This window comes from Spizellomyces punctatus, assembly GCF_000182565.1.
Source record: "Spizellomyces punctatus DAOM BR117 chromosome Unknown supercont1.2, whole genome shotgun sequence".
Classification (NCBI taxonomy): Eukaryota; Fungi; Chytridiomycota; class Chytridiomycetes; order Spizellomycetales; family Spizellomycetaceae; genus Spizellomyces; species Spizellomyces punctatus.
The window spans coordinates 201,553-224,639 of NW_015971538.1; the positions used below are offsets into that span (position 1 = coordinate 201,553).

General features: G+C 47.1%; 11 protein-coding genes across 11 annotated transcripts; 6 read left to right on the forward strand and 5 right to left on the reverse strand.

The window, feature by feature from the left end:
* Nucleotides 1–120: 120 nt before the first annotated feature.
* On the forward strand, nt 121–2,041 carry SPPG_00939 (uncharacterized protein; the record flags this gene model as incomplete). The annotated part of the gene is made up of 4 exons (XM_016749266.1): nt 121–522; nt 583–1,209; nt 1,278–1,418; nt 1,493–2,041. 4 exons carry the CDS (start codon nt 121–123, stop codon nt 2,039–2,041), a joined length of 1,719 nt encoding a protein of 572 aa, XP_016611495.1.
* A 323-nt stretch (nt 2,042–2,364) lies between these two features.
* SPPG_00940 (uncharacterized protein) lies at nt 2,365–2,993 on the forward strand (the record flags this gene model as incomplete). Its single annotated transcript, XM_016749267.1, has 4 exons — nt 2,365–2,411; nt 2,468–2,553; nt 2,618–2,788; nt 2,860–2,993. The coding sequence occupies 4 exons, from the start codon at nt 2,365–2,367 to the stop codon at nt 2,991–2,993; spliced, it is 438 nt and encodes a 145-aa protein (XP_016611496.1).
* Nucleotides 2,994–3,093: 100 nt separating this feature from the next.
* On the reverse strand, nt 3,094–5,442 carry SPPG_00941 (uncharacterized protein). Its single transcript, XM_016749268.1, has 10 exons — nt 5,287–5,442; nt 5,009–5,212; nt 4,752–4,952; nt 4,571–4,673; nt 4,192–4,504; nt 4,005–4,132; nt 3,861–3,941; nt 3,618–3,797; nt 3,458–3,534; nt 3,094–3,404 (listed from the first exon to the last, which is right to left on the reverse strand). Exons 1-10 carry the CDS (start codon nt 5,414–5,416, stop codon nt 3,187–3,189), a joined length of 1,635 nt encoding a protein of 544 aa, XP_016611497.1. The 5' UTR covers nt 5,417–5,442; the 3' UTR covers nt 3,094–3,186.
* A 122-nt stretch (nt 5,443–5,564) lies between these two features.
* On the forward strand, nt 5,565–6,604 carry SPPG_00942 (uncharacterized protein). The gene has a single exon (XM_016749269.1). The coding sequence runs from the start codon at nt 5,590–5,592 to the stop codon at nt 6,430–6,432; it is 843 nt and encodes a 280-aa protein (XP_016611498.1). The 5' UTR covers nt 5,565–5,589; the 3' UTR covers nt 6,433–6,604.
* Nucleotides 6,375–7,964, reverse strand: SPPG_00943 (uncharacterized protein). Its single transcript, XM_016749270.1, has 6 exons — nt 7,835–7,964; nt 7,601–7,777; nt 7,475–7,511; nt 7,147–7,411; nt 6,834–7,086; nt 6,375–6,764 (listed from the first exon to the last, which is right to left on the reverse strand). The coding sequence occupies exons 1-6, from the start codon at nt 7,943–7,945 to the stop codon at nt 6,648–6,650; spliced, it is 960 nt and encodes a 319-aa protein (XP_016611499.1). The 5' UTR covers nt 7,946–7,964; the 3' UTR covers nt 6,375–6,647.
* A 107-nt stretch (nt 7,965–8,071) lies between these two features.
* Nucleotides 8,072–9,948, forward strand: SPPG_00944 (alanine--glyoxylate transaminase). Its single transcript, XM_016749271.1, has 9 exons — nt 8,072–8,239; nt 8,305–8,432; nt 8,494–8,524; nt 8,582–8,681; nt 8,743–8,999; nt 9,055–9,389; nt 9,458–9,619; nt 9,679–9,753; nt 9,822–9,948. Exons 1-9 carry the CDS (start codon nt 8,086–8,088, stop codon nt 9,837–9,839), a joined length of 1,260 nt encoding a protein of 419 aa, XP_016611500.1. The 5' UTR covers nt 8,072–8,085; the 3' UTR covers nt 9,840–9,948.
* On the reverse strand, nt 9,876–13,556 carry SPPG_00945 (uncharacterized protein). Its single transcript, XM_016749272.1, has 18 exons — nt 13,341–13,556; nt 13,024–13,175; nt 12,804–12,954; nt 12,662–12,732; nt 12,453–12,580; nt 12,314–12,397; nt 12,179–12,251; nt 11,967–12,109; nt 11,788–11,908; nt 11,606–11,730; nt 11,319–11,534; nt 11,170–11,260; nt 11,030–11,112; nt 10,742–10,969; nt 10,598–10,667; nt 10,455–10,540; nt 10,238–10,394; nt 9,876–10,157 (listed from the first exon to the last, which is right to left on the reverse strand). Exons 1-18 carry the CDS (start codon nt 13,516–13,518, stop codon nt 9,939–9,941), a joined length of 2,376 nt encoding a protein of 791 aa, XP_016611501.1. The 5' UTR covers nt 13,519–13,556; the 3' UTR covers nt 9,876–9,938.
* A 158-nt stretch (nt 13,557–13,714) lies between these two features.
* SPPG_00946 (uncharacterized protein) lies at nt 13,715–15,336 on the forward strand (the record flags this gene model as incomplete). Its single annotated transcript, XM_016749273.1, has 6 exons — nt 13,715–13,799; nt 13,901–13,931; nt 13,988–14,162; nt 14,257–14,306; nt 14,375–14,517; nt 14,575–15,336. The coding sequence occupies 6 exons, from the start codon at nt 13,715–13,717 to the stop codon at nt 15,270–15,272; spliced, it is 1,182 nt and encodes a 393-aa protein (XP_016611502.1). The 3' UTR covers nt 15,273–15,336.
* SPPG_00947 (uncharacterized protein) lies at nt 15,227–18,662 on the reverse strand. The gene is made up of 11 exons (XM_016749274.1): nt 18,309–18,662; nt 18,160–18,248; nt 18,001–18,098; nt 17,830–17,946; nt 17,591–17,758; nt 17,036–17,527; nt 16,875–16,967; nt 16,662–16,815; nt 16,148–16,603; nt 15,967–16,086; nt 15,227–15,908 (listed from the first exon to the last, which is right to left on the reverse strand). Exons 1-11 carry the CDS (start codon nt 18,647–18,649, stop codon nt 15,421–15,423), a joined length of 2,616 nt encoding a protein of 871 aa, XP_016611503.1. The 5' UTR covers nt 18,650–18,662; the 3' UTR covers nt 15,227–15,420.
* A 239-nt stretch (nt 18,663–18,901) lies between these two features.
* Nucleotides 18,902–22,048, reverse strand: SPPG_00948 (uncharacterized protein). The gene is made up of 11 exons (XM_016749275.1): nt 21,868–22,048; nt 21,663–21,807; nt 21,485–21,597; nt 21,239–21,422; nt 21,013–21,180; nt 20,842–20,956; nt 20,550–20,779; nt 19,959–20,496; nt 19,640–19,884; nt 19,362–19,583; nt 18,902–19,300 (listed from the first exon to the last, which is right to left on the reverse strand). The coding sequence occupies exons 1-11, from the start codon at nt 21,942–21,944 to the stop codon at nt 19,058–19,060; spliced, it is 2,280 nt and encodes a 759-aa protein (XP_016611504.1). The 5' UTR covers nt 21,945–22,048; the 3' UTR covers nt 18,902–19,057.
* SPPG_00949 (uncharacterized protein) lies at nt 22,036–23,083 on the forward strand. Its single transcript, XM_016749276.1, has 4 exons — nt 22,036–22,115; nt 22,179–22,601; nt 22,650–22,940; nt 23,009–23,083. The coding sequence occupies exons 1-4, from the start codon at nt 22,113–22,115 to the stop codon at nt 23,018–23,020; spliced, it is 729 nt and encodes a 242-aa protein (XP_016611505.1). The 5' UTR covers nt 22,036–22,112; the 3' UTR covers nt 23,021–23,083.
* The last annotated feature ends 4 nt before the right edge of the window (nt 23,084–23,087 follow it).

A 23,087-nucleotide genomic window follows, 5' to 3' on the forward strand; every position in this document is an offset into this window, starting at 1 on the left:
TGGGCTTGGCTTTAACTCGGTTGCCAAATATAGAAGCGCGTTTCACCAGCTGGAATTGTTCGCCTTGCCTTAAGCTGCTTTGCTATATTACCATTTTCACACTTGCCCAAACGATCTTGAATGGTCTCCACAACAGACTCTGCCGTAGATCCACCTCAACAGACGGGCGCTGCACCTAATGAGCGTAATAGTGCTCTGGAGCCTCGACGAAATGGTGATACGGGCCCTCGTGAGGTGTCAGCCAATGCTTCGTCCACGCGCATGACCAGGAATCGCAAGCTCCTCGCGGAAGGGAAAGAGATTCGCAAACCACAATACAACGTCCGTCAACTGGCTAATGGGCACCTGTCAGGGGGGAAGATAAAGGAAAAGCCGCGCTGGTATAACCAGACATATATTATGTTTCTGGCCTTAAGGCAGGCTGGAGAACCATTACCCCGTGGTGTCCTCATTCCAAAGGCTTTGGCATTGGACAAGGAGATATCTAGACAACGGGGACTTCCCCCGCTGTTTGGAGGAAAAGTATGCTTTGATTGATACTGATCTCGTCATTCATGTCTCTAACGTTTCTGGCACGGACAGACACCGCAAAACACCGCAAGTGGTATCTTGACTGAGAACCGCGACAAGCTTTTCATATCCTTTATACCAGAAGGAAAGAAACATGTGCATTTCAAACTTGCGTACGAGCCTGGAAACTTTGAGACTGCGCTGGAAGCCTACAATAAGTGGATGGATGCGCTGATTCACAAAGACTGGCCCTATCTCTTTAGCAAACGTCGAAAGGAATGGGAGACTACGCCGATCAATACAGACAAAAGCCTGGGGATATGCAGAAAAAATGTGACAATTGAAAGCCCAGCGCCTTCAGATGTTCAGGATGCGGCTTTGCAAATCAACCCTCCTTGCGATGCGGAGAGAAAGCGGAAACGAGAAGCCGAGAAGGAAAATGAACAGCAGTCGCCTAAGAAGCATCGAACAGAGAGTTCAGAGACGAAGAGTGTCGAAAGCGGACCGTCATGTACCGTAGACTATTTTGCTGATGTTATGAATAGCGTGGAGAATGCCAAAGCTCGAGCGGTCATGGAACAGTCTCATGCCCTTGGGCATAAGGATGATGACGTTGCATTGGATGCGATATTCGAAGCGGCAGAAGACGATGACATTCCAACGTCCTTGGATCAAGTGGTGGAAGTGAAGGAGTCTACTGTACGTTGGCGCATGTGTTCCGAATGCTTGGACTTCTTTTTGCGTTATATTCACCCCATGGCATGTAGATACCGAACGCGGGTCGTGGTCTGTTTGCTAAGCGATTCCTTCCTGCATGGACGTTCCTGGGATTTTATTTTGGGGTACCAATGACTGAGGACGAGTTCGATTCGTTGAAAGACGGGGTTGGGCTGGCTTCGCATTATGCTGTACGTCATGCAATGTGGTAGCGTATGCTTACAATCGGAATCAACCAGTCTAACGTCCTTCTTTTCATTTATAGCACCAATATCGCCTAACTGTCCTGGATGCCACCGATGAAAAAGGGCAGCCCTACTGGAACCATCCACGGATCTTTTGTCCATTTCACTTTATGAATGAAGATCCTAAACGGGCCAATATTGTCTTTAAAGAAGGTCATCAAGTCAATCAAGTCCTCTGCATGACTACCAGGGAGATACAACCTGGTGACGAGCTGTTTGCAAATTATGGAAAGTCGGTTGAACGTCATTGGCAGACCGGGGAGGATTTACCATCACAAGCAACCGTAGATCGTGATGAGGGCGAGGGAAAATCACTCGGCACCAACGAAACCGACGCTGTCCAGACGCCCGCAACAGATAGCTGTCAACCTTCCCAACCTGTCTTTCAACCTGATACAACACTGCCCACAGACATTTCCAACATCATCGCAACGCCGGTCCTAAGTGACTCTGACGACGAACATAACCCGGTAAAACCTGGTCGAGAAATATCCTCTCAAGTTCCAACGGGAAATGCCCACTGGCCAAGTCCGGAGCCGACCGATTTATCAAGTGAGATCGATGTATGAAAAGACCGAATTTTAGTAAATATGTATAAATTGTCAAACGGGGCTGGTCCATGTCTTGGGTAATTGCGTAATCAATAAATTTATGGGGCCGCATAACCTGGTTGTTAAAATCCAGCAGACAACGGCTGCCATCTCTTGGATTGCTGTCACAGTCTTCCTTTCGTGGATATACGCTTACGCTGATATTTTACGGACTACCACGGCGATGCACAGTGCTCTATAACACGGCCCATTTTAGTTGCCGCGGGACCACATCCTTTCCATTGAAACGACCGTATTGCAAATTATCCAGTCTGCTCCTAGAGTCTGCTGCATGAGCCGAAATGGATTACTTTGCCGGCAGAGCCACTGGACCTCCCGTAGACTACGTGTACGTTTACATATCTATGTCCGTATTTGAAGGTGTCTTTTCTCAATGCCATGCAGCGCACCTACCTGGCCGGATTTACAGGAGTGGGTCATAGGAGCCGAGTCTGACCAAATGACAAGTGACGTATTGTGGTATAAAGGAGGTAAATGCACCCTATGGTTTTGGCGGTGCGGACTCTGCCTAACACCATTATCGCTCTTTTACAGATATTGTTGTATTCACTCTCGTCTGGACAGTGATCCTCTTCTCAATCGTCTACGGCGTCGCCGGATTGTGGGCATATTTTGTCTTCTTCCGTAGTAAACTTGGCCTTATTCTTCTGCTCACTTTCGGTGGTATTGGACTGTTTGCTGGCGCGTCTTCCGGTGCTGTTGTCGGTAGGTTTTTGATCAACTGCAATTGGTGGCGGATAACCTCGGATTATGGTACTCAGCCCTGGTAAACTCAGGCATTCTTCTCGCAAGTGTTTACAATGCCGGTTACTTTGCAATGGCTACCTGGATCCCATTGGCGTGGGCTCTGGTACAAGTTCTAATCGTCATCATTTCTGCTGATGCCGATCTTAGCTTGACGACGTTGTGAAAGCAGCCGATGTCGTCTTTTGTACATAGCATTTTTACGTTAGTGTGTATATATTGGAGCTGTGAAGTCCCCTGATACGTCAGATCCTGAAGAAACTAATTCTCGTTAAAAGATAAAATATAATAAACTATCGTATTCCTAAGATGACCCTATGTACAAGATTGCATATCGAAAAAGAGACGTACATATCTCTCTAATCTTCGTCACTGCTCAACTCCAACTCTATCATACCATCATTACTCGGTTTAGATATCGTAACCTGTGCATCCGCCATCACCGGAACGAGCTTATTATGTGACGGCGCTGCTGCTATAAAATCTCGTCCCGTGACAGGATCAAATCCCATTCGACTCATTGCCTCAGGTGTGAATACGGTTTTTGGTTCTGACTTTTTTCGATCTGGAGGTGGATCTAGCAAACAAAATTAGCTTGCGTAGGAAATGTAGCCGAAGACTCTAACATACCTTTTGAGCCCTTCAAAAGGTGCCTGGCTATTCGGAGGTACCGAGCACCTGGAGTGTGTGTGTCTAACATACCCGCTCTGACATAAGGACCAACATATCACGACATTTAGGTTGAACATGTCATTGAACCAGTCGCATTCACTCTGATATTGTGACTCACAGCTCTTTCTCCTCTTCAGGCTTCAGCTTCCGTCCTGGTTTACATGCTTGCAGCACTTGCAGGCCCGACTCGCCAGTGGACAAAGCCTGTCCGCCAGGAAACAAATATGTATCGGTCGCCGCTAATTTCCGGCGCTTTTTGGAGGTATCTTTTGGGTCCCCTAATGCAAATACGGCATTGCTATAAGATTGTTTAACATTGTACTGCGATCATGAAGTAATGAAGCAAAATTGCATGCCTTACCCTGCAAGGAACTCCTGCCGTTTCAAGCGAGCTTTCTTGAACAATTCGACTGCATGTTCTTCACAATGTTTACTATGCCGACTAAGAAAGAAAAGAGGGCGTTGAGCGTTGGCGTATTCAGCGAACAAGCACCAACGTACTGACATATTAAGCACCCGTGCGCATCTATCGTGTTCATTTTTCATCGCCTCGCAGAATCCAATGTCCTGAGACATGCCAATTTTCATCCACTTGTCTTCATTGTCCACGTTCAAACCAACCAGTCTCCCCTTCTGTTATGAGCAGTCAGCACGTTCAGTAGACCAGACACTGAGATTGAGATTCGCCATACCTCATTGGGTAACAGGATCTTCGGGTTCAAGAGTGCCACAACACTTCCAACCAGCTCCTTCCAATGACGCTCGAATGACTTTTTGAACAAAAACACGTTGACGACGCTTTTGTCGAGGTCGGTCAATTTGATCACACAGTATTTACCGCCTTTTAGGCTGGTACGAGGCGAAGATTTCTCGGCAATCACACCAATTGTCACCCAGTCCCCCACTATGTCGTCCCCGCTCATATCCTGCATTATACGATGGAGAGGGACCATGCGGCGTCCCAGCATTCGCGTTTGCATATCAGTCACAGACACTTGGCGGTCCCTTATGTGAAATTAGATTGAGAAAGACCGCAGTCAAACCATTCCTGAGAGTCATGCGGCTACTGACCTCAATCGTAAACCCGAGTATCCCTCTACTGCATTCTCACTCACAGTAGCTTGCTTGCCCTTGCTTCGAATATTGGGCGACGGCAGGCGAGGTGACATTGGATCTGAACGATTGTAAAACATTCCCTGTTATAATCACGATCTAATATACATGATCTATTGATTGACAAACCAGATCGCACCTGAGGACGCCTGTCCGAATGACTTTGCCTTTGGACGATTATGAATCGCGGCTTCCTTGAGGTAACAACTCCTTTTGTCTGACATCTTTTCTGTGAACGATGCTTCTAGACCCTTAGAGCCATAAAAATCTGGAGGGGGCAGTTTCCTCTTCAGCGACGTTTGGGCGATAATCTGCGAGGTTTTGGTAGTGACTTCCCTGACTGCAAGCAAGTCTTATAAGTAATGTGGTGCAGAAGAATTATGAGGCATTTCATACCTAACGCATCAGTCGCTTCCGTTTTGGCGAATATACTATGATTATAGTCCCTTGATATCTCAGGTTGCATATCCGGCTTGCTGCCCTCCTCTTCCATTTGGCGAATTTCAGCCTCTAGCCTGGCCTTTTCATTCTCCAATTTTAGCCTTCTGAGCCGTTGATGGCGTTGACGCAGTGCTTCGAGTTCCAGAAGCTGAGCATCTTCTGCACCGTGAGAAACTAAGTTTAGTGGAAGGACCTACAGGCAATTTTGGGTGTCATGGGAGAGCTGTAGTTACTTGGTTGTTCACAGGTGGTGGGAGACCTCTGGCGCTCCGACGTGTCCTTTTCATTTTCGACTTCCTCTGCTAGGCAAAGTAGCGGGTCCTCATCTGAAGAGTCGTCGTATGACGTCCCTGTCAAGGTCATTATGTATTCAGCTGCACATTACTTCTTACGATCTCACCAATGCAGCGGAGATAGGTGTCCGAAAGTCCGAAAGTGCTTAGGTGTCACGTGGCGGCAGCCTGGCCGAGTGATCGTGGACAAGATCGCTCCGGTTTACGTTCCTGGTAAGGACTTCAGTGTCCGTGTTCCACATCATGGAGGGGTCCGTGACTGTAGCCAAAACCTCAGATAAGGAATATCTCTACCACATTGTCAATATACCACCATACCGCCTGACTATTGCTTCGAGGCTTGAAGATACTGATTCCGACGACGATTTTGTCGATCCGTATTTATTCGACCCATCATACACACTTGCAGCAGCTACTGGCTTTTCAGTCTGGGAAGGCTCGGTTGCGCTCCTCTCCTTCATTCATTCCGCGCAGAGTTCAGAGGCACAAGAATTTCGCCGACGAGTGCTGGAGAAGCGAGAGAAAGTTGTGGAGCTGGGGAGCGGAACTGGCATCGGGGGGTTGGGGGTCGCTGCTTTGGGTGGGGACGTCCTATGCACAGACGTGGAAAGCGTTTGCGATTTGACGAGATCAAATATCAGACGAAATAGATTGGAAATCTCGTCTGAACGTTGCCCAACGGGTGGGTGGTTTGATTCAGTATCAGTCGGACGAGGAACGGCAGGTGTCCAACCTCTGGACTGGTCGCAGCCAGTATCCGCACAACGCAAACCGAATGATCCAATATCTGCGTCAATAATAATTGCAGCAGAAACTGCTTGGCTTGCCGACCTGGCTCCTCTATTTGTGGAAACCGTGGCCAACTTGCTACGGTCTGGAGTCGAGGTATCGAATTGTAAGGTATGCTATTGGGCGTACAAGGAACGAGGAACGGAAGCCAGCAAAATTTTTACTACAATGTCCAACGTCAAAAGAGCCTTTCACCAAGCTGGGTGTGAGGTAGTCGAGATATGGAGAGAACGTAGTAAGGAGGATCCAGATAAGCACGTAATCATTAACACCATTCGTCAGACGCGGCTGCCGTAAACCTATGAGCCTATTATTATGAATTTTGCACCTAGCTAGCAGTCTTTGGAGGACGTATAGCACTGAAATATCACATTTGGTCCCAATGTCATTGTCTATATAATCGTGCGTTAGGACTAGAGTCTACAACCTCTGATCTCTGGCTCTGCGAAGAGATCTGTGCCATTACTGACTATGCGCATCGATCTGATCTTTCGTCTTTGCCACAAAAGTCCTCATTGCTTCCACTGCTCCCATGGAAACCCTTCCGGAATCAGATCCGGCCGGTCCCATATGAATCCGACCAACCATTCTAAGGCATCGACAAGCCGGGGGCCAGGGCGGTTAAACATCTGCGCGAAGTAAAGGAGCGGGGCGGGTTTATTTCGTGTTCCGATACTTTCCATATTATGGGTACCTACCTGATTTCCATCGACAACCGCCACTTTCTTGCAGGTCTTCATGACCTCTTTCCACCAATTCTTTTCTTGGGCTAACCGGGTTTCCCTTTTACTGTCCTCCAGGTTAAGTCCACATGGGCAGATGATGAGAATTTCTGGTTTGCTATCTATCACCATTTGTTCTGGCGTGCGTCGGGAAGGTCCCGCACCTGCGTCCTCCGTGGCAGGAGCAACGGGATGAGTTCCACCAGCCATCTCGATGAGCTGCGGTGTCCTATCAACGTAGAACATGAACATGCGGACATGCAAAATGTGCATCAACAGAATCCCCTACCAGTGCCCGCCTGGATAAATTGGATCTGTCCATTCAATAAACGCAACTCGCTTGCGTATGCCGTGAGCCGCATCAAGGAACGAGCGAGCCAAGGAAGTAGCATTCGCTACTCTGCTTTCCAAGGACTTTTTGGCGTCCAGCGCCTCTCCCTCCATTCCAACAGCCCGCCCAACCTCGATAATATTCGCCAGCACATCTTGCAGGTTGACGGGATTCAAGGTTACAACGAGTGGTGATGGGTTCATCTTTTGAGCAACGCGCTCCACTATCGTTTATTATCCGTCAATTGAAGCCGGTTCGTGAGATTGAGGCATAGTGCAACACTGACCTGTTTGCAAATCGATCGCACATACATTGCACAGATCCTAAGTCGAATGAGAAAAGATTGATCAAATGTCCACGGAAAATGACCATACATCTAGTTTCTTAAACAGGTCAGATATCACATTATTACCTGTGTCAAAACGACCTGCGGCTTTAATTCCTCCAGAAGGTTTGTATCTAGCGTGTAGAGACTCTGTCCTGCAGCCAATGCCTGTGAAACTTGTTTGTCGACGTCAGCTGATGTAGTGAAAGTAGTTTTTTGACCAGTCAAAATAGGTCTGTTCGTAATGGTACTAGGGAAGTCATCCTAGAGCGATTTATTATCAACTTTGGAAGAGGCTTTAAGTTCTTGTATAGCACCAACCTCGTGGTTTCTTCCTACTAGCAAGTGCTCCCCACCAATAATGCATAGCATCTCAGTAGCAGAGGGTAGTAAGCTCACCACTCGAGAAACTTTGGATGTGATTGGGGACATAATAGCTTTGGTTAAAAACTTCGAACATCACACAGCGAACGGATTGATGGCACTCTGATCGATGAGTCATAACAAGCACGTGATCCATTTCCGTTCAGAGGCCGGTGCGATCCGCCGAGGCATCTTGGTCCACAGGTTTCATGCTCAGATCGGTTCGCATTCCTCGCCCATCTACTTTTCATCCTTGGGTACCTACCACTATTTTGCGTAGCACAGCATCAACATCTGCGATTTCTAGCCTTTCAGTTCTGCAACAAACCCGAGCCATGTCACACAAGCTTTGCATGATTCCTGGTGAGCACCCGGCATCAACTGTCTTCTACAGATAGGGCAGCTCCTAAATCTTTTGGGTTGTTAAGGGCCCGTCGAATTCGACGCCGCAGTTACAAATGCGATGGCTACCCCGGCCACATCTCACGTGGCCCCTGACTTCATTGAAAAGTTTGGCAGTGCGTTGGAGCTGTTGAGGAAAGTTTTCCTAGCACCTGTATGTATGGCACACAGGAACTTCGTTGGGATGATGTTATTAATTGTTTATATATTTATAGAATGGTCAACCATTCATTGTTGCCGGATCCGGTTTGTGTTTGTTTTGTTGACACCCACGAACTTCCAAGCTCATCTAAAAATCGTTAGGTACTCTCACCTGGGACATGACCGCTGCCAACCTTGTTGAACCGGGCGAAGACGTGCTTGTAGTTAATACGGGCGTCTTTGGTGACTGGTTCGGTGAATGGTAGGCAATAGCGACCTTCGAGCAGGTTGGGACTGATGATTTTCTCACATGTCCTATAAAGTCTTGGCGTCTACGGAGCAAATGTCACCCATGTACGAGCGCCATTCGGCGACCGTCCAACTCTTGAGCAAATAGCGGAAGCTTTAAGCCAGAAAAAGTACAAGCTTGTTACGGTTACTCACGTGGATACCTCAACTGGTGTATTTGCCGATATCAAATCCATTGCGAAGCTTGTCAAAGAGAAGTCTCCAGAGACCCTCATTGCTTTGGATGGTGTTTGCTCTGTTGGTGCTGAGGAGATTAGGCAAGAGGAGTGGGGTATGTGGCACACCACCTTTTTTTGTATCTTGCAGAGTGACTGACATTTGATCAGGTATCGACGTGGTATTGACTGCCAGTCAAAAGGCGCTCGGTACTCCACCCGGTCTAGCAATCATGGTTGTCAGCCAACGTGCGCTTGAGGTTGCTGCCAACCGTAAGGCTGGGCCCACCACGTACTTCGGTTCGTTCAAGAAGTGGCTGCCCATTATGAAGAGCTACGAGGCACGCAAACCGTCATACTTTGCTACTCCATCAGTTCAGTTGATTTTGGCTCTTGAAGTCAGTTTGCAGCAACTCGTGGCGCAGGGGATGGACACTCGCTTCGCGAAGCATCGCGAAGCTTCCAAGAAAGTTAAAGATGCTCTTGAACAATGGGGACTTAAGCTGGTATGGGCCTCAGCTTTCTGTGCATCTAGCTGTTTGCAGCGCGGTCATATCTTGACAGATTGTCATAGGTTCCAGTGAACCGGGAGGTTGCAGCCAACACACTCAGTGCTGTATACTACCCAGAAACTGTTAAGGGACCCGAGTTGTTGCAGAAGATCGGTTCCCATGGTGTCGTTGTGGCCGGTGGACTTCATCCTCAGCACTCTACCAAGTACTTCCGAGTGGGACATGTAGGTTATGCCAGTCACTTTGATAGTATACATGTGAATTCTGATGAGCAGCGCATCAGATGAATGTCAGTGCCGTCAATCTAGAGAACCACCATCTCGACAAGACTCTTGCTGCGATTGAGCAATCATTGAAGGTATAGTAACTGCATCGCTGATCTTTATAAAAGAAAAAGGACAGGCAAACTCAACAGAATCTTTCTAGGAGTTGGGCCACCTGTAAATGTACATTACACACGCACGCGCTACAATACAGACCTGCCGCTGCATCGTTATATATGTGACTGCTGTAATAAATATACATTCGCTTATACATTTTTCATCAACTGCGCTTCATCCCGGCCACGAATTTCCGGAATCCTGATTCAATCTTGCCGCCTGTGGATGTCGTCGAACCGCTTATAGCGTTCATAGCATTTGTAAATGACGATCCTGCAGGGTTTCCGCTTAGTGTGCCCGTCGATCCACCGGGCAAAGAATCTGTCGGTACACGTCTTTGGAATGCTTCTATCACGGTTTGCTGTTCGACACGCTTGAGTCCCTATGTTGGAAGCGTTAAGTTTTATGAAGGTCATGTTATCATCAATCCATGCAAACCAGATCGACATGTGTAAGTCGCACCTTCAGCTCCAAAACCTTTTGGAAATTTGTCAAGCTGTGGTCATTGAACAGCAACAGGTACGTTTCAACAATGCCTTCTACTGGTTGATAAGGTCTGAGGACCACTTTCAACAGTTGCTCGACCTTGGTCACAGCCTTGGTCACAATTTTGATGTATCTGCATCAGATGTGAAGGTAAATACGTCGTTTGGCAGATGAGTCCGTCTAAAATACGCACGTCGCAGGAGGTTGACTTGGGGTATCGGAATTGATGTTGGCCATTTGAATGAAGATAGTTTTGAGGGCATGTGTGTCAAGGAGCATCTATGTCAACCCGAATGTCAGCTGTGAGTGAAGCTAAAGTACGACAGCGCCTCATACCTGTTCAGCACCAATTTCTGATACCGGCTTACATCGAAAAATGGTATTGTAATAGCGACCGAGGAAGGACCTTTGACCGAAAGTGGGAGTATGGTACATTGTTGAACAGACATCTCTTTGAACCGGGAAACGCGTAACACCTACTCGGCAAACTTATCACAGAATGTCCTAAAATATTTTGTATTGCTCGCAAAAGTTCGTCGCGCCACCGTGACCGTCGACATCAATGTCTGTGCAATTATTGTCACATACTCGGACTGATCACCAACAGCCTCAAGTGTCCCCCATGGGCGTTTCAACATGCTATTGAGTGCAGGTTCGACGCAGTTTTCTATACCGTGAACAAGGATCTTTATCCCGGTGCTTGAGACGCTACATATTGTAGTAATGAGCCAATAATTGGGCACCAATGCGGAACTCAGTTGTACATACTCGAGGAACGCATCACGCTCTCGGTTGAAATTTACCAGTGGTCTAAATTCTTCATCAATCTTCTCGGATAATTTTTCTTCGAGCTTTTTGTACGTAGTTAGATCCGAACGAGGAGCCAACGAAGTTACGTGCCATTCTACCTGTGTTGTAGTAGTAGTGCAATAATCTCCCGTGTTAATGATTAAACAGGTGATACGAATTTCATCTTCCGTGATTGCTTTCTTATCATCTCTGTAAATAATATCTGATTTAGTGGCTTCGCTTTCCAACCCAACTTGTTTATTCCTACTTCGGCAGCTTGGAAGATAATAAGTCGGCATATTGCTTCAGCCATTTGGCAAACAATCGAACCAAATCCAGGAAGGGTTTGTTTGTTGAGAGCTTTGCGCACTGAACCAAAGTCTGACGGTACAAGTAGAACAAATCGGTACTCGAAGATAAAACCGCATCTTCCTCCTGCAAAACTGGTCGCGCCCGGTATTGTTCCATGATATCACTCAAAGACCTAGAATTGGAGTATCAGAGACAGGATTGAGCTTCATCGATCATGGCGGTCGTAAGTTGACTCGAGCATACCTGTCTTCAATTTCGATGTAATGCCGAAGATATGGCTCGAAGACAGATGATATGATTTTGAAAAATCTCGAAGTTTTCGGTGGTTGGACATCATCACTCGTAGGGCCACTTTCTTCCTCAAGATTCTAGGCACGGATTTTTGAGCCCCAAGTTACATCTGTTGAACCGTGTAAACTGCTCACATGTATTCCAAACCGCTTATCAAGTTTCCCCTCAAAGTCCATGGTAGTCTGCAATGCTTGTAGCATTAATTTGACATCCATAGAGTTGTCCGCTCTGGCTAGGACTTCTGAGAGATCTTGTCTATAAGCAGACATAAAAAGTAAGTGCCACGTCCATCACCTGAACCCTCAACACCGACCTTGTATCGTGGCAGAACTTATCACAGAGGACCTCTGCAACTTTCCATTCTGGAGGGAATATAACTGCATGGTCTTCATCATATGTTTTCAGGAGCCGCTTCAACCAAGCATAACGTCGTGACACATCACCCAATCCTGCAACCTATTAAGTGATAATGTGTCTCAGCAGTGTCTCTCATTTGATGTATGGCTCATAACTGTACTTTCACACCTCTGGATTGTTGCGGAAAATTCCGCGATAATCTTTCAAATGAATATCACAATACCAGTTGATAAGGCTTTGTCTGCATTGCAACAGTTAGTGAATTTCATATATAACTTTTTCTAATTTCGTGACCGGTAGTACCTTGCATCCCCTTCCAAAATATTGATGACTAAGCATGCATCGCTCAGAAGTCCTAGCTGGCTTCGCAAAGCGCCGCCTACAAATCTGTTGCACGTTAATGGATGGCTCGCACTTAACCGAACAACCAGTAGCAACCAACCCTGATTCAAAGTCGCGGAAGATCTGTCGCTTGATGTCCGCCTGAAGCTGCGTGACACTGTCCAGCAGTGCAGCAATCTGGTTCACGCTGCGATATGTCTTGAAATGTGCCAGCAGCTGATTTATAACCTAATAGTGGGCAAGCGCGCGTCACACGGGCTGAATGACTTGCTGGTGACTTTGACAACAGTGTTGGGTTTGGAGTCATACCTGTACAAGTTGTGCCGCCTCAATATATTGCTTCTTGCCAGCCATAGTTCGCAATTGTTCAACCGCTGATACTTTATTATTACACAAGGTCAGCCGTCATGCGAACTAAGTGGAACAAAGATTGGTAATGCCACAGACTGACCAAGCATTTGAAGCCTTCGAAGCACCGTCACGGAAGATGTAAGATTTTTCTTGGCATGATCCAAAGACTTTATGTCTCGAGTTATCTCCTGAACCATGCGTTCCGATTCCGCTGCTTGTTCTTTAATCTGTTTGATGCTGTTGAACAATTCCTGGATGGGCCAAAAATATGTTAGAGGAGAAGTCCTTGTGCACGCCAATGAATATCATTACTATTGTACCTGTATGGCTTGCCTAGTTTCCTCCAATTGCTTCTGTCCCCGGACTCCGGCATCAGTTTGAGACCGTACCAGCTCTCGCATTTCCTTATCCATTGCCCATATTTTGTTTCGCAATTTTGCAAGAACTGTGTCCACAGTCGCTAAAGAGTCCTCTATTTGGCAAACAAGAAAACAAGCTTAGCCTTGAGCACCTAATAAAGTAGGGCCTCTCCGCGTACGCAGATCGCAACGTCTGCATGTTTCGCCAGAACACGATGATAAAGGAGCAAGTATCGCAAATGAATCACTAACAACAATGTACATTTGCATATACCCACCGCCTGGGAATATCAAGTTGATGTACTCTATAGGGTCAAAGTCACTAGAGTCCAAGGGATCCTTTGTTTCGAGAATGTTGGAAATAGCATGGTCTAGCTCGGGACTGAGTTTGATCGTCTCATGGTTTGCAGCCTCTTCAAATTCCGTGGCGACATCTTGTGAAGGATCTTGAGACATGCTAGTGGTCTATCTAAAAGTGATCACCCCATTGACCGTGGTGATCTTCGCTGACCACTCGGCAGCTAGTTGGGAGCGGGGACGATGCATCACGTGACATGATTAGCCAATGCAATCACGTAAGGTTCAGCAACCACCCCCAAGAGTATCACATCCGGTACGAGAGTTACAAGATGTCTGGCTTGTCGCTCTCACCATGGACTATCCCCTGTTCCTTACGCCGATTCCTCCAATATTAACTTATGTTGAAAGGAGTCTCTCCTTTCGGGTAGGGGCCGACGGTAACAACTTATGCGCAGCGTTCTGTCCGACAGTCACGTGTCACGAGTTGGATAAGCGTGTTCCTCCAGCGCTCACCCGAAAGCTCCTGCATTCGACCCAGGAGATCTGAGGAGCAGGACACGAGTTTTGAGGTAGGCCACTCGCTGTAAAACATCTGCTAGAGGTCCGGAAACTGATGCTTCCTTAGAACGATATCTTGTGGATACTCAACCTCATTCAACGCGCTGGGCATCCGCTTTATACAGCAAGGTATTATCTCCGACGGAGATCGTCTCTCAAAGAGTGAAAGCATGCTGGCGCAGGAGAAGCAAATGGCGGTGCCGGATTCAGATAAACTAAGTCCCAATGACAAGATGTTAGAGGTATACTGTCCCATTCGTCTTTCAGCGGGAGAAGAATTTGCGCAGCCGCACATTCTCATTTTCCAGAATAACCTAACGACTTCCCGTCCAACAGGCCTTTGAGCGTTGGGCAACGAATGGTTTTATGGGACTGGCGCATGTTAGGTTGGTATTAAGAGGCAAGATCCTTCCTGCTGCTAGCACGTAGCATCTCATCATGCGTCGCCTTATAGAGATCCAGCCGAACTAGTATATCGATTGCGAGAATGGCTTTCAGGCGCTTGTAACTGTCCACCTCCAACTGAAGGCACAGTGAACGAATGGCTGTGGCAAATGGGGCGACGATTTCCTACGTTTGGCAGCTGGTTGATGGAGAGTACGTATTAAAGAATTCTAATTGTCAATAGTTTTGACACTAATGAACATCACGCAGAGCTCAAATCAAACATACTACGGGGACCCTTCAATTCATCTGTTGTACCATCAAGCGCAAGCCCTTCAAGTGCAGCACCCACAGCGGACCCACCAACCCCTCAGCCGGCCCCGATATCTCAACTTGCATCATCATCTTACAACAATTCCGCATCAGCCCACTGTACATCTCAAACGTTTTCGGCTCCATCCCAATCTTGCGGCAGCCTAGAGAACAGCTACGGTTCTCCTGCACCCACGGAGAACTGGTCAACTATCACCGGCTCATCTCCATCTCCCCTTCCCACCAGCACTGGCCCATCAACTATCGCAGAACGCTATCCACCGTATCCAAGCCGGTTGCAATCTATGATTGGAACTGTCCCGCTGTCTTCACCTACGTCTTTGGGGGAGTGTCATGCTACCGGATGTCTTGGATATTATTCTCCAACGCATTTCTGTCTGCACAAGCGCCAGAATTCAACCCACTGCCTAGTTCCACCTGAGTGGACAACGTATGGTTACGATATTGAGGCCGCTTTCGAAAAAACAATCAATCTGCATCGGGAGCTGGAAGAAATCATTGCAACACCTTCAATGACGATTGGTAGTATCTTAAAAGAGGAAAGCAAGGTAATACAGGCCCTGTGCTTGTGGGAAGAGGCGAAAGCAGTCGGGGGAAAGAGTAAAATATTACGTCTAAAACGGAGAAAACTATAGAGTACTTTGAAAGTCTAAGTTATGTACGTTGTCGCATTGTAATTTATATATATATGTTCGGGCATTTCTACGTCTTGTGGCGCCCTATGTCTCGATAGCAGGCCATAAATGTACCGGCCTGAGGAGATCCCACCAAATTCTACGAGGGTTATGGTATATTCCAACGAAGCTTTCTGGTAATTGGAGGACCTTGGGCCTCTTTTCTTGGTACGGTATGCTGATGTGTCACATGATACTGCCGTATCTGTCGCTCTGCCTTTGAAGGCGATGACGGGAAGGACTCAAGTTCCGGGTTTGGTGGGTATCTGGTCGTACCCATCCCTGCGCTTCTATGTCTTGTCGTATCCGGTACGGAAGGTTGGGAAGCCATTGCTGCGGATGGGCCCCAAGCTGCTAGAAGGGCAGGTGGGCTCGGAGATTGCGGGCGAGGGCGCGAAATGTTTGCACCAGCTGTTGCCTGCAAAATGCCTGCCGTTGATTTTGTAGCGGCTGCGGCTGCAGCCGCAACCCTGATCGCGGCTTGTTCTTCTAAATGCCGTATTACAATTGCATCAGTAGCACGTTGTAAGGCATGGTTATCATAAAGAGCAGTTTTCGGCTCTGGCTTCCCCTGGACGGAGGCAGTGATGCGGGACGCTATTGATCAATCATCAGCATAGTATAAAACATTGTGAAATTTGATGCTGTTACGCACACTGCTGCAGTCTTAGCACACGAAATTCGTTGTTCTTTTGTTCTAGTAGCGATATCCGAAGATTGTTGCTATTAATCATATCTTTCAAGATTTTGTCCGCTTCATCAGCCAGTGGAAGATCTAGGACATGATAATCATCGTCAGTTTGCTACTTAGCCAGACCACCACTCTGATATCGAACCTGAAAGTGCTACGTCATGTCCCAGACTGGCATCCGGAAATTTCATCAGGACGTTCAAAAGATTTGTTAGCTCCTTATTCTTTACATTTGCAATTTGTAGCATCCGTTCAAGTTCGAGGCTGGAATCGGAAAGCTTTTGGTTACTATCTTGCACTCGTGCTATTTCCTCTTGTATCTCTTGAAATTGTGTGACAGCCGCTCGCTCGGCATGAATTGCGTCACTGGCTGTTTTTTCCCACTGGACTCGCTCCCTTTCCAAGTCTGCCAGCTGTTTTCGTGCTTCGGACAGGCCTTTCTGTAGCGAGTCGACCTTCTCTTTCAAGTCCTTTGCATCTGCTGTCGACGTGAGATATTGAGCCTCGATGCATGCGTACGTTCCTTTAAGGGTAGCTAGCTCAGCTGCAAGGGCGGCCTTCGACGTCTCCACCTCACGCTTCTCACGATTGAGCTCGTTGTCTGGGTAATTATCAATTCATACATGGGCATGTAAATCGCTAAGTTCAACTTTCCGTACTTTGTGAGCTCAATGAATCCAACACTCTTGTTAAGTTGGCAATGTCTGCTTCGAGCTTCTCAGTTGTGTTCGCAGCACTCTGCTTGGCGCGCTCTGCATCTTGCAGCCAAGTTGTTAGTTCATACTTTTCTTGCATGAGCCTGTGCTTTTCAATCTGTAGAACGCTATTCTCAGTAGGAACATTTCTTGTGTATTCGCAGCATCCCAACCAACCTCGTATTCTGTCTTAAGTGTTTGCCGCTCAATTTCAGCCTTTTTTGTGATGGTGGTCAGGTCTTCGGAATGTTTTCGTAACGCATGTTCAAGCTATCAGAAAAGCAGCCGCTATTCAGTGTAACGTTCCTTGCCATTGCAGGACCCAATGAACCACGGACCTTCTCTTCCAGAGTGTTTATGCGCATTGCAGCATCGTACAGTTTCTGTTCGGCTGGATGTTGCATATCAGCTTGGATGCACACGGATTCAAAACGTGGTATGGGCTTGTCCACGCCGGATTGAGCATCATGCTTTTGAATAACATCTGGTGCTGTCTGAACGCTCAAGTCCATCTTCGTGGGAGCGGTGGACCTTTGAGATAGCGCTTGGTCCGTCCGAATTTTAGCCATAGGTTTGGTTATCTCTGCCAGCAACTCTTCTACTGTTTTGGCTGCAGAAGCAGCTGTGCCAACTTTTGGTTCTGCATCCTCCTCGCTCAGACTTTTGAGCGCGGAAGCCAATGCTGACACGTCAATCCCTCGTTCAGAAGCAAATGGCACAGCCTTTTCGAGGAGCTCCAATGCGCTGACTGTGCGAGCAGAGACTGGCTTTGAAGGGAGACAAAACCCAGGATGTCCTTCTTCGGGTGCGTTGGTACTCTTGTTTCGTAGCTATGGGGTATTGGCTTGTCAGCTAATCTCTCAAATATCGCTGTCGCAAAGCAGAGAACACACCGTTGCTTTTGGGCGAGCCTTGTCCTCAAATGTTCGCTTAATGACAACTTCACAACGACCACCAGAAGAATGAGTTAAAACATCCTTTAAAATCAGATTTTCTTCCTCTGACTCTTCGAATTGCTGGGTGAACTGTTCCAGGAGCTCGTCCCGCTGGCGCAAGAAGTCCTAACGTGTACGAAAAAGGCTACAGGGTTGGATTCTGATGTTTAACAAGGTAAAGATCTTGCAACACTTACCAGGTGACGCATGTACACCTTATTCCACAGCACGACAGCGTCAATCAACTTTATCCAATCTCCAGAAGTTCCTCGATCTCTTAAGAGACCTTCTTCCTCGGACACGTCTAGGGAGCACTACCCACTGTCAGGTACTGTGCTCATAACAAACAAGATCTTTCGCATCATTACGTTTTGCAGATAGGCCACTAAGATCTGAATGCAATCATTGAAATATCGGGTCACCAAGTAATCGGCATCTCCTTTATCCAATTGATTGCCGAGTTGCTCTTATCCGACGTATGTAAGCGATCAACTATGTAGTCAAAAGGCAATTACAATGTAACATACCCACTGTTCTGGTCAGCTTATCAAATACGCCCTGTAAGGCGGATTGTAGAAATGCAACACCTTCAAGCTGCATTCCTTTGATGAGCTTGCTTAAAAGCTGGCCCATTAACAACAAATCCATCTGGGGTAGGTCTAGAACCATCTTCTACCTTGATTTAGGCAACTGATTCTCATATCTCTGCTCAATCATATTCTGCTCTGACTGGAAGTGCCGAGTCCAGACCACTTTCGCTTCCGACCGCCGATCATGTGGAACATCCTTGAAAGTGAAGGTGACTTGTGCGTCTCTAGCTGTCGTTGGATGAGTCGATGGCTGAGAGTTGTTCCAGAGGGATTGTGCCTTTCGGAGGTCACTAGTAGCATTGATTCTTTCCCGTTTGGTGGGCGATGTTGAGACAGGCTGCCCTACTAAATGGGACAATGACCCCGAGCGGCTTGCAATATGAGAAGACGATCGTGCTAGAGCTTCCTGGCGACTGCTTCTGTGCATTATCAAAATGAGAATGCCAGCTCGGGCATCTGTGAGGGGAGGAGCAAAGTAATGATCTGAACTTTTAGGTAAGCAGTGCAGTCATGTGATGCTTGACCGGAGTTTGCAGATCGGCCTGCTGCCAAGCACAGTAGTACGCTTATAGGGTATGAATTTGACAACATAGCATAGTCAATTTTCTAAGAGATATCTACTAGTGCAGATAAGCCTGTGCAAGATGTAATACACACCGTGCCTGTATAGTGCACATTGTCGTACATGATCACCGATCCGCTTTGTTTACATTGCGATTTGCGAGAAGACTTCGTTAATTCATATCGGATTAAGAATATGTGGCATATTACAGAAATAGGGATGATTATAATGACTTGTTCAGTAACAATCAAGTCATTAAGCCGTGGCATTTGTCTAGACAGGCAGCGGTACAGCAGCCGATGCATCCAGCTTCTGCCCATTGAAAAGCTCAAGCTCAACGATATTCAAAATTCTTCTTGAATCAGAAGTCAGCTTTTCAGACACGCTCGCAGCGGAATTAGAATGAGTGCTTCTTTTCCCTGCCCAGTGCGTTAGAAGCTGTATGATCGCGTTTTGACAACGGCCACGTCCGGTGAGATAGACATGAATCAAGGTTGCCATCACCGCTGGAAGGTACTGATGGACCGAAACTGTATTAGAAGACAGGAGGATAAACAAACCAGGAAAATGACGTCACCTTCACCAGGCCACCTGGACATAGGATTCTGAAATTGTTCAAAAGAAAACAGGCGGCTTCGGTTGTGGTATTTTCAGCAAGAGAGGCCACCAGGGGGTTACCGACATATTCCATCAGCGTGCTCCAATGGTCCACTGATTCTTCATGTGGATTGGTGGGTTTTGTGATTGCTTGCAAGATATGGATATATGCCAGCGGAAGGGGCGCATGACTATTTTTGACCTTGCACTGACATTGAGATAATGCTCACATTTTCAAACTTTACCTATTCTCCTTACCAGTTTGGCCACTCCCATACTAACACCCAGCGGCCACCACGTCTGACAAACGCCCTCTGTCCGTTGAGGGAGAAGGAATGGTAAATCCCAGCTAATATGTGTCGTTGCAGAGTCTTCGCCGCTCCGTGAGGTATCAAGGTCCAATAGCCACACACGTTGGCTATCTGGTAAACTTAACAGCCCACGGACAAACGAGGTACAAAGTGTCGGATAACTGCGGAGCAACGGAGCCGAAAGGATAATGGCTTTGATGTTGGCAGCAACGATAACAGAAATATTAGTACGCCTTGTCTCACATACGCTGGAAAAAGAAACACACCAACTCGCAACGAATCACCCATGAACCATTTCAAGACACCCGCAGCCGCTTTTACCATCGTCTCCTTTTCCAAGCCTGTCTCTTCATCGTTGCCTCGGTGGGCCGCGGCCTTTGCGCCAGCCGCTACAAAGGCCACAAAGGCTTTTTGCACAGCTGATGAGCACCGCCTACCCATAACAGCTTTCCCAATGCATTCCATTACGTCCCCAAGAAGCGGCTCATCCAAAGCAACACCAACTTCTCTGACTAAAAACGCCAGGATAAGTACAGCTGCAGGAAGTTCAGCCGGCATGGTAGGGTTAAGCATTGGAGCTTGCAAACTTCGTCTGTGGGTGTTTATAACAGTGAGGCACTCGCTGAGGTGAAGAGTGGTGAGTTGACGGTTTGGACCGTGCAATTCCCGCAAGTTTGGCAAGAAGCTTAAAGCGGCCAAAATGAATATGAACGGATTGCACGTAGAGGGAACGGATTGGTTGGTGCTGGGGATTCCTCCAATTGTTATCGTAGAAGTTGGCAGAGTGTCTCGGCTCATCGCCGCCTACGACAGGTGGTTCAGTGCTTGTTGATGCCGGTGGTGTACCGTATTATCACCTTTATTTCCAGCCAGAATCGAACTCTCTCTTCATCCCGTAAATTTGTTCCCATATATTGGTGGAATATTGCGACAATATGAGGTATTTTACTGATCGTATGTGGATTGGAGAGCTGGTGGACTAAGGACGGAAATTCTTTCGCGGAGCACAGGCGTTGGTACGCAGCCCCTCGAGATGAGAACGCATGTTGAAGGGCGAGCCCAAAAAACTGGAGGATGCAACTTGCAGCTATGCTTGCTCGCCTGTTGATTATCATGATCTACTTTTAAAAAGCATAACGCTCTGCTTACCAACAAATATCTTGTCTACTGCCTCGTAAGCTGCAATGCATGTTATCAAAATATCGAGAAGCATACTTATATCATTAGGAGGGCTATGCTGCAGAATCTCGACGATCTCCCGTTCCTGTATATCGTTTTGTTACACAGTTTAGTCCAACCGCGCAAGATTATCATAGGTACCTTGCCCACTAGAATGCTTTCAATACGGTGCACTTCGTGTGAAGACATACTCTCAATGTGTTCACAAAGACGGTCACGTATCTGAGTCGCAGAAAATCCGCTCCGGTTGAAGGTAAGTGATGGATCGTGAATGCTTAATGCTTTCAACAGAACCCGCACAATGGAGACCTGTTCAAAGGAGATGAGAGACCGTTTACCAATTGTTAGCCATTGTTTTCAAACAAACCTTTCCCAAGCTTTCGTGGTCTTCAAGTCCTTCTTTGATGTGTGTACCACTAGGTAGGATCTGTCCTGGCGGTGCATCGATCACCGCGAATCCACTCCCATCACCTAGAGATGGCTGAGACACCTCATCGGCCTCCACCCCATAAGGATTAGAGGCCTTCAGACTTGGTAAGACTGAGTTTGCCCTATTCAAATGCAGGTTTATCAATTCACTCGTTTGACTTCAATCACACGGAATAATCCATACTCTTTCTTTTTTGTTACATGGGAATACAAAACCATCAAGAGCAAACCAACCGATTCAGGTTTAGCTTGGGACACGTCTTCGCTCATCCGTCGGGGCACAGGTATGCCTAATTTCTTTTGTTCAACTATCCTTAGAAACCAGCGTAATCTAGAAATCGCTGTGCAATCTTGGTACTCACTGCAAATGCTCTCCCCAGCATTTCCCAGTTATTCTTTTTCGCAGCAGGCCCGGTCCCAGTATCATATGCATGCATTTGAAGCGAAGGTTCGTGAGGATAGTACTTATTCAGAATCTCAGCTATCAGAAATCCATTGGCAAAATCACTGCATGTCGGGTCTGGTCAGTTGACTATAAGCGACAGTAGTGTGAATGCTATATCGTACCGTTTGTAGTTTTTAATTGAAGCTGAAAGACTGAGAGACTGAATCCACTTGATAAGCTCTCGTGGAAGGCCAGCCATGATGAGAAGTTCATGCTGTTACTGTAGGTGGACATCCAAACGATATCCCTGTGCAGGTCGGAAATTGTTACCTTACCCATTACGTCAGCAGGAGCTCCCAAATTGTGTCCATCACCTCTGTCTCAATTCAACGACTTTTAGCAGGCTAAGGGGGCCCATCAAAGCTTCATGGTGAGAAATGGCTTTTCGATTTTATATATGAAAGCAAGCACCTCGCTTATGAGGTCCTAATAGTCGACTCAACTCCGACCACCAAGTGGTAAACTTCCGCCGTTGCCCTCAGTTCCAGGTCGTCCCTCAGTAGGACAGTTGCAGTCTTCCCCATCTGGGGTAATCGATAGTGGAAGAAGCTCTCGCCTATCTGTTCTTGCTGCGCCAGCAATAAAGCCTCCAGCGGGGTCTAACGTCCCGGCTCGATCCAAAACACGCAAGTTTCGCTTGAACGAGGAGCAAATAAGGGAAATCAAAGAAGCGTTTGACCTATTTGATGAAGATGGGTCAGGAGAGATCTCAGGGAAGGAATGGCGAGTTGCAATGCGAGCGCTCGGATTCGAGCCAAGTAATGATGAGGTGAAGCGGATGCTAAAAGAAATGGACGACAATGGCAGTGGCACAATAGATTTTGAGGAGTTTCTTGGGCTTATGGAAAGGAGAATGGTGAGTTCAGTCCCAGACTAATCTGAATTAATGCTAAAGATTAAAAAGGCAGATAAATACGCGAGAGAAGAGATGCGAAAGGTCTTTGAGCTCTTTACCAAACCCGATCTGAGTATTCAAAGATCACGTAGCACGGCCAGAACATCTCCTCTGCGGACAGGTACTGGCGTCGCAAAGCATCCTAATCAACGAATCTCAGCGTCAGATATTAGAAGAGTAGCAAATCTTGTTGGGGAACGACTGACGGAAGATGAGATCAAAGAAATGTTAGAAGAGGCAGATCGGGATGGTGATGGGGAAGTGACCGAAGACGATTTCATCCGAGTCATGCGGAAGACGGTAAGGTTCTAATTCAGCGCATGAGGACTTTTGAGACTAGTCAGCATCTGGCTAACCTTTCTTTTCAGACGCTTTGGTAACGGTCGCTACAATATTCACCGGTGTGTTTAGTCGAATATGTTATATATGCATGCAATTACCCATTTT

Bases quoted from the DNA above. Each gene is read 5' to 3' on its own strand.
- SPPG_00941 (XM_016749268.1), bottom strand. From the start codon at position 5,416: ATGACCTTGACAGGGACGTCATACGACGACTCTTCAGATGAGGACCCG. The intron at 4,953-5,008 runs GTATGAAATGCC...ACTTGCTTGCAG, and splicing joins GGAAGCGACTGATGCGTTAG to TCAGGGAAGTCACTACCAAA. The intron at 4,133-4,191 runs GTATGGCGAATC...TGCTCATAACAG, and splicing joins AGATCCTGTTACCCAATGAG to AAGGGGAGACTGGTTGGTTT.
- SPPG_00942 (XM_016749269.1), top strand. From the start codon at position 5,590: ATGGAGGGGTCCGTGACTGTAGCCAAAACCTCAGATAAGGAATATCTC.
- SPPG_00943 (XM_016749270.1), bottom strand. From the start codon at position 7,945: ATGTCCCCAATCACATCCAAAGTTTCTCGAGTGGTGAGCTTACTACCC. The intron at 7,778-7,834 runs GTTGGTGCTATA...AAATCGCTCTAG, and splicing joins TAGTAGGAAGAAACCACGAG to GATGACTTCCCTAGTACCAT. The intron at 7,087-7,146 runs GTAGGGGATTCT...CTACGTTGATAG, and splicing joins ATTTATCCAGGCGGGCACTG to GACACCGCAGCTCATCGAGA.
- SPPG_00944 (XM_016749271.1), top strand. From the start codon at position 8,086: ATGCTCAGATCGGTTCGCATTCCTCGCCCATCTACTTTTCATCCTTGG. The intron at 8,433-8,493 runs GTATGTATGGCA...ATATATTTATAG, and splicing joins GGAAAGTTTTCCTAGCACCT to AATGGTCAACCATTCATTGT. The intron at 8,525-8,581 runs GTTTGTGTTTGT...AAAAATCGTTAG, and splicing joins ATTCATTGTTGCCGGATCCG to GTACTCTCACCTGGGACATG.
- SPPG_00945 (XM_016749272.1), bottom strand. From the start codon at position 13,518: ATGTCTCAAGATCCTTCACAAGATGTCGCCACGGAATTTGAAGAGGCT. The intron at 10,970-11,029 runs GTATGTACAACT...TACAATATGTAG, and splicing joins GAGCGTGATGCGTTCCTCGA to CGTCTCAAGCACCGGGATAA. The intron at 10,668-10,741 runs GTAGGTGTTACG...TTTCGGTCAAAG, and splicing joins TTCTGTGATAAGTTTGCCGA to GTCCTTCCTCGGTCGCTATT.
- SPPG_00947 (XM_016749274.1), bottom strand. From the start codon at position 18,649: ATGCACAGAAGCAGTCGCCAGGAAGCTCTAGCACGATCGTCTTCTCAT. The intron at 18,099-18,159 runs GTATGTTACATT...ACGTCGGATAAG, and splicing joins TAAGCTGACCAGAACAGTGG to AGCAACTCGGCAATCAATTG. The intron at 16,087-16,147 runs GTTCGATATCAG...ATCATGTCCTAG, and splicing joins ACATGACGTAGCACTTTCAG to ATCTTCCACTGGCTGATGAA.
- SPPG_00948 (XM_016749275.1), bottom strand. From the start codon at position 21,944: ATGGCTGGCCTTCCACGAGAGCTTATCAAGTGGATTCAGTCTCTCAGT. The intron at 21,808-21,867 runs GTACGATATAGC...CCCGACATGCAG, and splicing joins TCAATTAAAAACTACAAACG to TGATTTTGCCAATGGATTTC. The intron at 21,598-21,662 runs GTGAGTACCAAG...GTTGAACAAAAG, and splicing joins TGCTGGGGAGAGCATTTGCA to AAATTAGGCATACCTGTGCC.
- SPPG_00949 (XM_016749276.1), top strand. The intron at 22,602-22,649 runs GTGAGTTCAGTC...AAGATTAAAAAG, and splicing joins GGCTTATGGAAAGGAGAATG to GCAGATAAATACGCGAGAGA.